General features: G+C 30.8%; 1 protein-coding gene across 1 annotated transcript in view; it reads left to right on the top strand.

Annotated features, from left to right (window-relative positions):
• The window catches only part of LOC118202154 (uncharacterized), a 54,529-nt gene that overhangs the window by 29,439 nt on the left and 8,897 nt on the right, over positions 1–16,193 (top strand). The window contains exons 6-8 of the mRNA XM_035374305.2: positions 8,269–8,307; positions 10,897–11,029; positions 15,836–16,108. Coding sequence (XP_035230196.2) covers positions 8,269–8,307; positions 10,897–11,029; positions 15,836–16,108 — 445 coding nt within the window. The remainder of the gene's footprint in view (positions 1–8,268; positions 8,308–10,896; positions 11,030–15,835; positions 16,109–16,193) is intronic.

The following is a 16,193-nucleotide window of genomic DNA, read 5'->3' as shown; positions in this document are numbered from 1 at the left end:
TCTTGAATAGCTGTCAGGACAACCTATTAAATCATCTAAATAAACCTCTCCAACGCCATTTTATTGCTCATCATGAATGATAAAAATTTTAAAAATGGTGTAAAAATGCTGGGTTTACGAAGCAACGCACTTAACGCATATAAGCAATGTACCTCCAAATATTAATAATAAAATGTAGATGAAATAGCAAATGGCAATTGTTTATTGCCATGGCTACCGATTGATAGGATAATTTTAGGTAGCTCCGAGAAAAAACAATTAATAGGCTATCGGTCAACGTTGGCATAAAAAGCCGATCAATAAGTTACCGGTCAGTTGGCGTTGGTGATAAAAAGCCGATTAATAGGTGATTGATTGGTAAAGTGAAGAGACAATAATTTTTCCAGTCTCCTAAACTTCAGATTTAATAGTTATACATGCATATTATTTTGACCATAAAAATGTGTTAGCATTTAATTAGTTCCTTTATTAAAAACACATTCCGTCAAACCTTAATTGTTAAATACTTGCTTTATTCAGAAACATTACCGTCAACATTACTGCTCAAAAACTTACAATTCAAGAATATTATCGTTCTGAAAAAAACTGTTGTTGCCAATCGTGAAAATACATTTTAAATAAAATTAATACGTTGCGTTTACATTCGGGCATCCTGACTTAGTTACGACCTCGGAACATTAAGAACTTATATTTAAAAAAATTAAATCTGTAATATTAATGTTTATAGTTCGAAAGTCTTTAGCTGTCATATAGATACACCGTCGTTTTCTATTCTTTTTCCGTGTCCTAGTTTTAGTAATATGCGGCGTGTTGTTATCGTTATCCCCAGTAACACTAATGTCATCACCATCATCATCGTCTTCTTCTGATTCAGCTTGACACTGCCATGACTTTAATTGGCTCACATGAGCTGTCGTACTAAAGAAATGTCCTTTCACCTTCTCTTCTAATTGAGTCACTCTATAGGTATCACTTGGTAAAACTTCTGTAACTACCAAAGGTCCTCGATACTTTTGTTGTGTTTTGGTTGATTCTCCAGTTGATTTAGGTACTCTTCTCATAACTACTATTTCTCCTCGTTCGAATGAATTGCTTTTCTTCTTGTCATAATTTGCTTTCATTTTCATCTGCATATCTTCAATTCTCTTTCTAGCTTCATTTTGTAAGATTACTGGATTCTCCCATTCATTTGCGTCTTCATCTGTAATCATCCTCATCAATCCGTCATTAAATTTTGGTGAATAACTGTGAAGCATTTCGAAAAAAGTTTTATTTGTAGTCTTATTTATCATATTGTTTAGATTTCTTTCGCATTCCTTAATCTTTTTGTCCCAGTCTCTCTGATTTGGATTTTCCATACTCGTTTTAATCGTAGCTAAAATTGTTCGATTTGCTCTTTCCACCATTCCATTACCACTTGGATGTTGAGTAGAATTGATTGTATGACTGATTCCATTATTTTGACAGTACTCTCGAAATTCCTTCGCTGTGAAACATGTTCCTCTATCGCTGATAATTTTTTCTGGTAACCCAAAATCATCTACAAAACTCTTCAATGCAACTAACACATACTTGGTTGCAGTACTTTTCATAGGATATAAGCGTGTAAATCTCGTAAAATTATCAATTATTACAAATAATTCTGTATTTCCTCTTGAACTTTTTACGAATGGTCCTAAATGATCTATATGTATAATTGCAAAAGGTCTTCTACCAGGTCTAATTGGATGCAGTACTCCTTGTTTCTTACCACTAGGCATTTTATTTATTAGGCATTCGAAACACATCGAAATGTGACGCATAACATATCGTTTCATTCCTTTAAACCAGTATGATTCCTTGATTTTGGCAACAGTTCTGTCTGCTGAAAAATGTCCCAAAAGATCGTGAAATTTTACTACAATACCTTTTCTCATCGATTTAGGTATGACATATAACAATTTCTCCTTTTCCTGATCTTTCACTTTACGAAACAATCGATTATTCTTCAAGACGTAATTTTCAGTTACATATTTGTCTGCATTCGTTCTATCATTTATCTTTTTCTTTAAAATGTCTATTAATTTGCGTAATTCTGGATCTGAATGCTGAATCATAAGAATTTGTTCATCTATCGTTAGCGTTAAACAAACTTCCAAGTTGTTTTCAATTATAGAGTCTAAAGTTTCTTCTGGCTGATCAACTGGCGATCGGCTCTGCATCTATGTGACTCATTCTTTTGCCTTGCCTGTGCTTTATTTCAAGATTGTATTCTTGGATCAAATTACTCCACTTTGCTATCTGAGGATTTGAAGTTTTCTTCGCGTTTAAATAAACTAAAGCTTGGCAGTCTGTAATTACCGTAAATCGGATTCCAATTAAAAATTGTCGAAGTCCAAACTATAGCCATTAATTCTAATTTGCTTGAATGATAATTCTTTTCTGTTTCTGTTGTTCCTTTACTTACACAATAAACTAAATGCCACTTTCTATCTTCTCCTTTTTGCAACAGCATTCCTGCCAGCCCTTTGTTGCTCGTGTCTGTGTGCACTTCAATCTCTGCTTCGGGATTATATAGTGCTAGTATTGGTTCATTAGTTAAATGATCCTTTAAAGTACTGAATGCTTCTTGCTGATCTTCGTTCCAACGAAATGTTTCATCCTTCCTCGTCTGTCTCGTTAGCGGCTCAGCTTTCTCTGCGTATTACGGTACAAACCTTCTAAAGAAACTTGTAAGACCTAAAAATTGTTTAACTTCATGTTCATTGGTTGGTTTAGGAAAGTTTAATATGGCTTGTACTTTTCTTGGTCCAGGTTGCATACCATTCGATTTTATTAGAAATCCCAAATACTCAACTTCATCTTTTCCAAATTTGCATTTTGTCAGTTTCAATGTCAGCATTGCTTCTCTCAATCTATCAAACACTAAGTTTTTCCATCATTTCTTCCCAAGATTTAGCCGGAATTAATATGTCGTCCAAATAGCACAATACTTCTTTATTAAGCAATGGACCTAAAACTTGATTCATAAGTCTCTGAAATTCTGCAGGTGCATTAGCTAACCCAAAGATCATACGTTCAAATTGACCAGTATCATCTGGAGTGATGAAAGCTGTTTTCAGTTTCGCTTCTTCAGTTAAAGGAATCTGCAAATATCCATGAGCTAAGTCTAATGTAGTGAAAACTTTACACTCACTAAGACATTCAAGAAGATCATGTATCCTAGGGAGTGGAAATTTATCTTTAACAGTTTGCGAATTCAACTTTCTATAATCTATCACTAATCGTAATTCACCTGTTTTTTTCTTTACGAGTAAAACTGGACTAGCATACGGAGATCTTGTTTCAGTAACAATTCCATATTTCTTCCATTCATTTATTATCTTCTTTATAGAAGCACGCTCTTCGGCATTGGTTTTATACAACTTCATGCAAATAGGCTTACTCCCTTCAATTTCTTTAATATCCATTTTTGTTAAGTTTGTACACTCTAATTCCTCCATATTTAATGCAAAACAATCTCGATACTCATTTATCAAATGTAAAACTTCCTGTTTTCTCTCTGGCGTAATATTGTTATTAACTTTAATTTCTTCTAAAGTAATCGGTCTCTTAAACTTCTTAATTTCATTTATTATCAGTATTTCCTTTTGACTTGAATTTTCAGTTTTCTGATCTGAACTTGGTTCAACTAATTCTGCTACTTCCGCTCTACTGATACATTGATTCTCTTTTTCAAAATTAGTTTTCGATCGCTGTAGTTAGTGACTGGTATCACTGTTTCTCCCTGTATTACTTCCAATAATGAGCCCAACTCATCTTCCGATCCACTTATTAAAACATAACCGTTATTTATTTCATGAGTTTTAACTTTCATGAAATTAACCGTATTACTTTCGATTTGAGTTTCTTGGGAAGCCTTCAGTTTAATTCGCAGAGTGTTGCTATCATTTTGCAACTGTGAAAATGGGCAGTCATTAGCATAGCGTATGTGCAAGGTATTACCTATCTTGGCATATGCAATATACGGTAAATCAATCCATGTTCGACCAACTAATAAGTCGCATGATTGCGTTTCATCTCCTACAGTTAGAACTGTAATGTCCTTTCCTTCCACATTATCAATTTCTAAGTTAACAGTTACTTTTCCCAATGTTCTAGTGGCTGGTTTATTCTGGTTCCCGAAGCCAAACAATTCCTCCACATCAGGTTTTACAATAAGATTCAGTCTCTTAGCCGCAGACTGTTTCAATAAACACGAACTAAAACCCGTATCTATGATTGCAGTAATTTTTTCTCCATTATTGATGCGAGCATACTTTAAATATACAGCTGGTGAAACACCTGAATTCTGGTCTACGGATAAATTATTTTTAACATTTGTCAAGTCTGGATTCTTAGACGTACACCTTTTAAAAGTATGACCCTTTTCATTACATTTCCTGCAAATAATTTATTTTTTAGGCTGTGGACAATCCGTCGCTATACATCCATAATCATTACAATTGAAGCATTTCGGCTCACCCTTTTCATTGCGGATGCCAGAATTATATTCCCTTTTCCTTTCATCTGTTTTATAAAATTTATCTCTCAGATTGTATTTATTATCAAAACTGTTTTTAAAACCCACTTTGAAATTACCATCTGTCTGCATGGAATCTTTAACATTTCTTTGTCTTGAATACTGATTATAGGATCCTTCATAAAATTTAGAACCAGATTTGGGCTTAAAATTATGCCTAAAAGTTTTATTTTCTACTTGAAGTACTTTTATCCCTGCCTGAATATTTTTATATTCATCTAGTTTTTCAGCCAACTCTTCAGGATTAATGAATTTAGACCAATCATCAATGAAATGGTCTCGGATAGCAGCGGGGACCCTCTTCTTTAATTGATCAGTAACAATAAGTTGTTTTAAAGAGTCAAAATCTGTTACATTTAATCCAGCAAGCCACTCTTCAAAATAAGTTTTTAATTCAAACGTGAAGTCCTTCCACGTATTACGCAACGTTTTAATATGATTTATAATTCTATCTAGCATTTGTTTAGTAAAGTCTTCATTATAATTCTTACTATTCAAAATCATATCTCTTAAGCCTACAATTTTAATATCAGAAGGGACATCTACATCAAGTTCCAAAGCAAGTTCTTTTAAATCACATTTTTTGCCTCTTGCCAAATAAGCCATCTTAGACTTCAATTTTCAAATACTAATACAATAATTATACTTAAGTTCTTTCCGTTTAATACTTAGACATTACATAAACAGTTTATAAATTCACGTACCTTTCTACTTTCAGTTTTGGCGAGTTTCCACATTCAGTTTAGGCTTAGCGTACGTTAAGGCAATACCTTGTTAAATCTAGATAATAATTCTAGTTTATCCCACTTCTGAAATGTTAGCAATTAATTAGTTCCTTTATTAAAAACACATTCCGTCAAACATTAATTGTTAAATACTTGCTTTGTTCAGAAACATTACCGTCAACATTACTGCTAAAAAACTTACAGTTCAAAAATATTATCCTTCTGAAAAAAACTGTTGTTGCCAATCTTGAAAACACATTTTAAATAAAATTAATAGGTTGCGTTTACAAATGGTATTAAAAATTGTTGATATTGTCATTCTTAAGCATTCATTCTTTTTTAGTATAAGTGTTGCTGAGATGCTTAGTTGGGTGACTACCTATTTCTAACCATTTTTTCATTAACCCCGATACACAACATGTTTCTCCTTAGTTTTCTCTTATTTTTAAAATTTCTTGCGATTTTATGAACTTGGCTTAATACTTTACTTGCATCCAGGAAAGTGATTTTTGATGTCTGAATGTTTTTCTGTAGACTACATATAAAAGAAAACCAAAGTCTTTTCATCAGTGAGACATGGTATACTTCTGCTTTGTGCATAAGATCATGTGCCTGAAAATGTCGTGTTTCAGTTTTCCAGTGAGCATCAAGTGCTGCTGCAGGTCATCTGGCATACTTTAATTAGCCAATAAGCACAAAGCAAGATCGAGCTTGTTATTTCGTTCGTCTCACCACAGAGTGTTTTGAGTTTTATGTACTTTCATGAAAGAGTTTAAGAAATTATGATGTGTTAGTCTGCGAAAAGTGTAAAATACCGATACACAGATGACTTTCTTTCTATTATTTTGTCAAGGAAATTTAACATATTTGTGTAGTATGTAGCGTTTGCCATTGTGATTTTCAGATTCCGTACAGTGGAAAGGTTGATGTTCTTAAACATGTGCATATAGGAAAAAAAAAGTTTTCTACCTTTTTACTAAAGCAGAATGTGCCACTGAATGCAACAAATCATGGTGCAGCTTTATTTAGAGTGCTTCATGATAGTGAAATTGCCAAGAAATTCTCAGGTACAAGTTAAAAAAAAATGCTGCAGTTGTTAAAGAAATGAAATGAAAAATAAATTTTCTAAAGAAATGGGCATGAAAAAATAAATTTTCAGTCATTAATTGCATTGAAACAGCACCATCCTGCCTCTCTATGGATGGAAGCAATAACACCAATGGAAAAAAAAAACTATTTAGTTGTTCCTTTCTTTAATACAAAGAGCCCACCAGCATCTGAGTGGTAAAGCAGCTGAACACTAGTAGTTCTGAGATTTGAATCCCGTGAATGGGCTGGCTGCGTGGGTGTTTTCACGGTTTCGCCCATGTGCAACATGTGTGCGAGCCAGTTTCCCTTAGAAAGTTCTTCCAAAGTCATTCCTCCCTTTAGGCAGATAGCCCTCAAGCCTTTGCCGTAATCACGTAAACCAAGCTTTAATAGCTTCAGAAATCGAATGATTCAACTGGCTTTAATATAGTACAGTTTATTATTAAAACTTTACAACAAAATGCAATTCTTCTGGAGATTGCTTAGCATTATCCAGACCTTGGTGTAGACAATACATCAGTAATAGTAGGCAAGTGTGTTGCAGGCATCTTTTAAAAAAATTTAGATTCACAATCTATTTAGGTGCACCTGTCAATTTAGCAGTGGAAAAGGGGGCAGCTTCTTTGCCAATAAGTGTGGATAAACACATTCTTGATATTTGTTATTATCTTGAAAAGAGTTCTAAAAAGAAGGAAAAATTTAAACAATTCTAATAGCTTCATAATACTGAAACAAGACAAATTTTATGGTTTAAGCTCATGTACTTTCTCATCAGAATTAAATAAAGTGAGCAGAAATAAGAAAATTGCTTAAGTTAGTTTACTTGATGCAAGCTAGAGGGAGCCGCATATGCTCGAGAAAGGCTAGGGATAGAGATAAATATAAACAATTAATACAATGAAATTTTAGTTTTTAATTATCATTTTACAAAATTTTAATCTTTTTTGTAGTTTTATATTTTAAGATTTTTTTGTATTTTTCATAGTTTTTTATACACAATACAAACATTAAAATAAGTGGATAGGAAAGATTTTATGATTAATAGGCTCACTAGCATGTGGTTCTATGTAATAGTGCAAATATAGCAAGGTAATCACCCTTGACCATTGGAACCCACTTATATTTTGTAAGGAAGATGTAATGCTTCTACAGTTAAAGAGAAAAGTCTGTATTGAAAGTTGTAAAATACCTACATATGTAAACTTGGATAAAATTATAACAGCACAAGGATTGGCACCCATTGGTATTAAATTGGAAAACTGAAATGTGCTGGTGGAAGTGAGAGAGGGTTTTCAGTTTTAATCCAATACTTGTAATCCCACATTAGAAAAACTCAGCAAAAGCAAGTCAGCGGCATAGTTCATAATGAAAACAAAATCTGCCATTGTTCTAAGTATTTTTGTGAAAACTGATTATTTTTTCATTGAAACATATAAATAAGTAAAATGCTTTTTACATGTATTTTTGTACTATTTGCATTTAAAAATTAGTAGCTGAACTTTCAAATATTAATTAGTTACTAGTTAAAGTTAATTTAATAGCTAATTCATTGCATTTGGGTAAAGAAACTGTTGTTATGGAAAATGAGGTAAATTAAAAGCTAAATTTCAGTTCTAAAAGTAGGAAAAATTTAGTAATCCCAGAATTTCAGTTTCAGTAAAAAGTTTTTCAATAAAAGTTAGTTGTTTTATAAAGAAATGTTAAAATAATAAGCTGTAGGAAAGTAAAGCTGCAGAAGTCTTCCAGTCTCAACAGTGAACCATTATTAATCATCTAATTTTTTTACTTGACAGATATGAAGATTTTGGAAACTTAACTTTTCAGAATATAAGCAAGAAAATTATGTAAAAGATTCTCAAGCAAATAATATCTAATGCTTTTGATTTTTTTCAGGGAGCTTTTCACAGAAGGCTCTTGATGAAGCAAGAAAAAGTAAGTTTGTGTTGATATATAAAATGAATATTAAGATTCAGATATATTTATTCATTTTTTGAGTATTAAACAAGTTATTCAAGAAAAATTGAATTTTGTGAATTTTTAATAGAATAAGAAATCAAGTTTAAAAATGGCAACCAATTTATTAGCATAACCATAATGTTAAGCTTTTCATTGCAGAAGTAATATATGTGTTGCATATTAAGTTGCTTATAATTTTTTATTTCATGAATTGTATAGTTATAAATCTACTATTTAAAATTTTTGCATGCATTCAATATTGTTATTTTAAAATTTTAATTCATAAGGCTTTTAGAACTTGGGTTTTGTAATTTAGCTATTGTTTAAAATTTGTTTAGGGGTAGGCTTACTATAATATTTTTAGCTCGAAATGGGGCTATTTTGGAAAAATGCTCACAGCAGAAAATAAAACCTGCTAGGATAAGTATCTGTGAGGGGGGGAAGCTAAATAAAGGTGTTTACAATGAACAGTGAGTTACAAGAAATATTCAGTAACTCGGTATACTTTATTAAGAAGTTATTATTTATCACTTTGTTTCAAGGAGCTTTGAATTTATGATCAGCGTAAAGCTAATATTGTGAACAGCAACATGAAACGTAGAAGTTGGCTATTAAGAATTCATTGTCGCTTAAATCTGTGCCTTTAAAATGGGGTAATGTATTTGAAGTAGTTTGTTGTGGCTACAACATTTGTATTGTGTTTTATACATTTGGATTGATTTGTAATGTCTGAATGCTGATCATGATATCCTTAAAATTATGAAAGCACAGTTTTCTTATTTCATTTTTCTGTAAAATTACAAACACTTTTCAAAAACAGATAATTCTTTTTTAATCAATCAGCAAATAGTTTTGTTTTGACATTTTAAAAATTAATGTACAGAAAGAACAAAAATAACCATTGATGTGGAATCATAATTTAAACTGAAACTTAACAATAACATCCTAGTGTTGCCAACTCTTAATTGTAACAAAATATATAAAAAGTAAAATATTTAGATCTCATAGGTTACTATTTAATTGTGTCATCACAGCAGCTGGGATATGCAAAATTTTAGAAAATCTGTGCTTTTGGTTATTAGAAAAGAAAATTTTTAAGGCAAGTTTTAAGCAGATTAGGGAAGGTAGTACAATTTGGTAACCTAACGGTTAGTAAAGAGATGCATGACATGCACAGTAACATAAGACTGCATGTTGTCAAAAAAAATTCCATTGATTTGTGGCTGCACACAACTAAAATGACTAATAAACTTACTGAAAACCTCATACAGTCAAAAGTCTTTAATCCAGACATCCATAATCTGGAATGATCTATAATCCGGACCTCAAAGTTACAAACTTTCTGTGCATGCGTCAACACATGTGCATAATACATTTACGCATGCACGTTTAATGTATAATGGATGGCATAAGCTAAGCTAAAATTATCTAATGATCTATTTCAGTTAATATTGCAAATTAATCTTCTAATTGCACCCGGCTTATTATTTTTTGCAGACTGTTAGAGCAGTTTTATAAAAGTAAGCTTGAACTTTGGATTATGTCAAAAAGAATTTCCGATTCTGGAGGATCTACAAAGCGAAAGAATGTTTCAATGTCCATCAAACAAAAAGTGGAATTGCTGCAAAAAATGGATAAAGGCATATCCTTTGATTCTCTAATCATTCTGAAATATGTTTATCAATTTCACGCTGCTCTGTGGGGGGGGGCAATGAACTGGAAGTTGATTTGTCAACACTATTCTTATCTTCAGGGCAGATGTTTTTATTTTATTCGGCTTATAATTCCTTACTAATTGTAGTATTTCATCTCGATGTACTCTGTCTGATATGATTTAAATCAAATTCCTCATCATTATAAATATCACGAATACACATCAAATAGTTTTCTGGTTGCAATTTTCTAATTTCGACTATGCGCAATGTATGCTTTACGCATCCACGCGTTGAAAGAAATGTTTAATAAAGTAAACAAATAAATATTAAGCTTTTTTTTGTAAATTTTGATACCCTTTAGATCATAATTGCTCTTTATTTCATAAACTACAGTTTCATTTATTAAATTTTATAATTTCTGCATGCCATCATACCAGAATTACACTGATGATCTATAATCCGGAAAAAGCGATAATCCGGAATCGCCAAAGTCCCGACGAGTCCGGTTTAAAATCTTCTGACTGTAGTAAAAATTGCATTTACTGTTTGACCTTCTGACACAAATCTTATATAAAGATTAATAGTAGATCAGCAGTATCTACGTACTCTACTAATAACATGCTTATGTACAGAAAGTACCGCATGAACAGATAGATATTGGTCAAGAAAGATTGACACATGCTATCAGGACAGATATTAGTTGAGGTATGGAAGAATACCCACAGAATGTTTGGCACATATCATCATATTATAGGATGATCACCTTACTTAACAATACACAAATAAATAAAAACATCGTTTTATGTGTGTGTAGTTCAAAATAAAATATTTACTGTTAAACACTCAGTTATGTGAGTAGATATTAGCAGGAACTGATAGTAATAAAACTATTGTCTGTTTTTGTTTTTAGAAGAAAGAGATACCAGAACACTCTATCTGGGAAATTTACCTAATGATATTACTACAGAAGAAATCAAAGCTTTGTCTCCTGATATTTTAGATCTTGCTGTGCCGAAAAAAGATGCACAGAAACGAAAAGTATTGTAAGTATAGAAAAATATTTAGTTAATGTTATTAATTATTTAAAGTTGGAGAATCTATTTCATGGTAATGAAATGAAATAAAATTATATGAATAATGCTTCCCAAGTAGCATGGCAATGTCACATCGACGTTGCAAAAACATTGCCGAGTAACAGAGTGGTTATACATATATACACTTGGCGCAGCAGATTGCAACTAAAAAGGGAGCTGCACACCCAAGTAGCATTGCAACGACATAGCAAACTCATCGCGTAGGATTTCGAAAAACATTCCAATGTGTTATAGTTTCACATCTGGAGTTTCTCGCCCAGATGTGTGTGAAACTGTACTGTTTTGCGACCGCTGCAAAGATGTCTTTATTATGTCTTTGTAGATGAGGTCATTATTGCATCTTTCTCAGATTATATTTCGGTTGTGAAAGTATCGAGCTAAAATGCATCACGATGTTTTAATGATGCCGAAATGTTTGCAGAATTAGATTTTTTTGCAAAATTTGTGAAAATGTTATGTCCTTGTGTTATAAATTTATTTATGAAGAAAAATAAGCTTAATAATTAATATATTTTTCTTTTTTTTTAAAACATCATTCTATAACTTTTTAAACTGTTTTTTTGTATTTTCTGATTCAGCTAAGCACTTTATCAAATGTTTCATCGTCAGTAGAATTAGAATATTCAGTAAACGAATCTGATAATCGTGAAATTCATGTTCATTGTCAGAAGTAACTGCCAGTAATACAAAATCTGTAGAAAATTTTAATACTTCGAATGATTTAGATGGGAAATTTTCATAGGGAAGAACTATATTTTTGATTACTGTAGAGCAGGGGCCCATGCCCGTAAAGCTGTTTCTGTGAGCCCGTGACCGTCCGCTTCATATCATATGCAATGCCAGAAATCTCATCAAATGCAACTTTTAATTTTTTTGCTACCTTTTTAATGTAGGGTATTGTTTATGATGCTTATAATTGCAATAAAATAAAGAAATATTAAGAATCGTTAATGCTGCCACTTGATGCTTTTGTCTCTCAGTTATCCTATTATAATTAATCATCTGCAATATATGTATACATATATATATATATAATACACATATATATGTGTATAATCCTTTTTTAAAAATTCATCCACATATTTAAATATCCAATACTTTAACAAGAAGGCAATTATTTGAGGTTTTTTTAGATTAACAACATAGCAGTCTAAATAGATTTAATTCCTGTAACTAACCATCTTCTGACATTTTTTTGTTACCATAAGGAAAACAAATTGCAAATGTAACTTTAGATGAAATGAACTGTATACATTTTGAAATATTTCGAGAGACAATTTCAATTAAAAACTCGTGAGGAAAGCTTCATAATTTGATTTAATTTTCGATGAAATACTTGCATGCATGCTTATCAAAAAAGCACGCTTCCAAGGTTATGTTAGTTATGCATTATAATACTGTAATGTACTGTAAAAACACAATATTCTAAAAATTTTAGCTTGTTCAAATTTTGAGATTTTTAGTTTTTATTCAGATATTTCTATAACCTATTAAAAAATGATATTCCATGGAAATTAAAAGGAAGTGTAAAGTTGTTTAGAATAATACTGATAAAAATATACTTGGGATGTGAAGAGTATAGAAAGCTCTCCAAATAATTTTGAAAGTGAATTAGAGTTGAATTAACTTTAGATCAGGGGACGCAACCGAAAAATAGGTGGTACACAAAGAAGCAAAGTATTTTTAACTGTAAAACTCAAAAATCAGAAATCCCAACATCCTGATTGTGTTTTTTCTCTAACACATAAATTTATGTGATCTTGAGCTTTGCTCAAAAGGGGTGGTGGTGCTAAAGGTTTTCAATTTTTGTTTGGAGGGTACGCATTAGTCAAAAGATTGAGAACTGCTGTTTTAGATTGTAAAGCTAGTTTTGAATCACATAAGCTGACTGAAAATTATAACATTAAAAAGATAAAAAATAGGTTATTATCCAGAAATGTCAGTTTAGTGAGAGCTCTTTTACTGGAGAACTTTCTAAGTGAATATTACACAGAGATAAACCATGGAGAAAAAATATATGCAGCTGTAACAGTCAGTTAATTGTCCATAATTATTCCAATTTAGGCGGGAGACTTCCTATTTCTGACTGTACTCCTCACTTTCTCTTATTCTTAAAATTTCTCATGATTTTTATGTAGCTTGGCTTAATTATTTATACTCCAAAAAGTGATTTTGGTTGTTTGAAAGCACTTGGTTTATATCTACATTTCATATATAAAAGAAAACGAAGTAATTTCATTTTTGAGATATTATGGCTGCCTTCTGTATTGTGCACGAAAGCATGTGTTCGAAAACATGTTCCAATTCCCCATTGAGCGCCACTGTGTGTCATCTGTTTTGTCTTCTATATGTCATGTGATTTATGGTATGGTAGAATAGAAAATCAGAAGATGAAGATTTGGTAATAGGGGTTGAAACTAACAAAGTAATGGGAAAACTTTCAGAGGAAGACAAAATTAAGTTTTATAAGTATGTGATTACATACTACGTAATTTTCCAATCATTGATGAAGTGATTTTACATCAAAGATTGCTTAAGAAGTGATTACTTAAGTTGCGGATGTTTCTGGTTTGGCAAATGCATCTTTTTCTGATTTTTTTAAAGTAGATTTCCAGTTTTACTTCATTTTAGTTATGAAAAACGATGATATTAATATTGCTGCTGATAAACTGCAGTTTGATTTTGCAGTTTACAGCGACAACTTGGATAATGTTATACAATCAGCTAAGATTGACACCCAGTGGTGTTTAATTTGAAACTGAAAGGTGTTGATTAAATTTTTAAATATAGTGAGTCATGCTGGCCATTTTAACAATTTCCCATAGTAATGCAGAGTGCAAGAGGCTTTTTAGTGTGTTACTAAAGGAATTACTAAGTTTAAATCTAATGTTGGTAATGACACATTGGAAAAACTTTTATTAGGAAAAGTAAGCATACATAACAATTACTATTAACAAAATTATTAATTTTTTTCCTTAATGAAAGTAAAATTTGTTATTGTTCATAGCATTTGTGCAAAAACTGATAAAAGTATTATTTTTCTACCAAAAGGTACGAACAATGAAAATGTTTTTTTTTTTTAACATCTTAAGTTTTTTGTGCTATTTGCATTTAAGAATTTGTAACTGAACTTTCAGATATTCATTAGGACTATTTAAAGTTGAGTCATTACTAAAAATATATTTTTATTGTATATATTTTTATAATTTAAAAATTATAAAAATATATACAATAATTGCAATAAAATAAGTAAATATTAAGAACCGTTAATTCTGCCACTTGATGCTTTTGTCTCTCAGTTATCCTATTATAATTAATCATCTGCAATATATGTATACATATATATGCGTATTATATATATATATATAATACACACATATATATGTATATAATATATATATATAATACACATATATATGTGTATAATCCTTTTTTAAAAATTCATCCACATATTTAAATATCCAATACTTTAACAAGAAGGCAATTATTTGAGGTTTTTTTAGATTAACAACATAGCAGTCTAAATAGATTTAATTCCTGTAACTAACCATCTTCTGACATTTTTTGTTACCATAAGGAAAACAAATTGCAAATGTAACTTTAGATGAAATGAACTGTATATATTTTGAAATATTTCGAGAGACAATTTCAGTTAAAAACTCGTGAGGAAAGCTTCATAATTTGATTTAATTTTCGATGAAATACTTGCATGCGTGCTTATCAAAAAAGCACGCTTCCAAGGTTATGTTAGTTATCCATATATATAATACTGTAATGTACTTCTGACATTTATTATTGAAGATTCTTATTTTTTATTGTTTTAGGTTGGCAACTATTTTTATTGGAATATTGGTTTCTTTAAAAAAATAATATAGTGATACTTATAGTTTATTCATGACCACTTTTTGTTTATTATGTTCCTATAGTAACCACATCCTTCGAAAATTAAATAATTTGCATAATTTTGCCTTCTTGATTTTCAAACAATAAAATTAGTTAAAAAAATGGGAAAAGCATGCAAATAAATGTAGCATTTATAAGATTTTATCTGCTAAAATGTAGAAATCATATTGGTTTTGTATGGGAGTTTAAAATTATAGAAAACCATAACTTGTCCTTAGCATTTAAAATGCATTTTATGATTTTTATATATAATAGTTTTCATTTATTATAATTATCAGTTGTTAATTTAGCTTGAATGTTAATTAGTAGATATGTGATATTTTAAATATTATAGCTTTTATGTCTTTTAGTTTGATGGAATCTTGATTAAAAAATTATAGGTAAAAATAACTTTTCTTCATGATTTAGATGAACAGGAATAGTGTGGAGGAACAGTTTTTACAACCAATTATTTAAGCTATTTGGTAAAATGTTCACGGTATTCTTAACTAATTGTATAAATTTGAGCAGTGTGTTTGTTAAGGTATACAAAAAGCATACCTTATTAAATATAACAGGAAAAGTGGTGATTTGATGATTGAAACTTATTTTATGTATATATGCATTGCTTTGAACATCTGTCGTGCTTTACTGCAGCTGTCAAACACAATGCTATATTAAATGTGATGCTTAACTACTAAGATGCCTCTGTATCTTGGTGGAACCACATCACTATAACTTTAAAATTTCCATTATTCAGCTCTGCATTTTTAAAATGTCGATGTTTTAACTTATTTTTGTTGTGAGTGTAATTTTGCTTCAGAAATATCATTGGTTAAGCAATTATTTATTTTCCCTCCTTTTCTTGTATAGATTTGCATTTTTAGAATTTAGTAGTGAAGCTAAAGCTGAGGAAAATTACAAGATCTTGCAGGGAAAAAAATTACGAGGTCAGCCTGTTTCAATAGATTTTGCTGGTGAGAAAAGCAAAAATATACCAAAAGGAGTGAAGGAACAGGGAGAAAAGAAATATAATCTAAAGAAATTATTTGTCTCTGGCATTCCAGTCGACACTACAATTTCTCGCATAGCTGAATTGTTTCCAAAAGCGTTTCAGATAACTCTGAATTTATCACCTATATATCGGTAAGTTTTATTTTTTGAAAGCATAATAAGTTGAATCATTGTTTAAATACTTCCTGGTCTTTAACTGCATTACATCTGTCATTCG

This window comes from Stegodyphus dumicola, chromosome 6 (genome assembly GCF_044657685.1).
Source record: "Stegodyphus dumicola isolate Sdum_Otavi_A_Nest chromosome 6, ASM4465768v1".
Lineage (NCBI taxonomy): Eukaryota > Metazoa > Arthropoda > Arachnida > Araneae > Eresidae > Stegodyphus > Stegodyphus dumicola.
The sequence above is the reverse complement of the archived record's forward strand: the minus strand, read 5'-3'. Positions and strand labels throughout refer to the sequence as shown.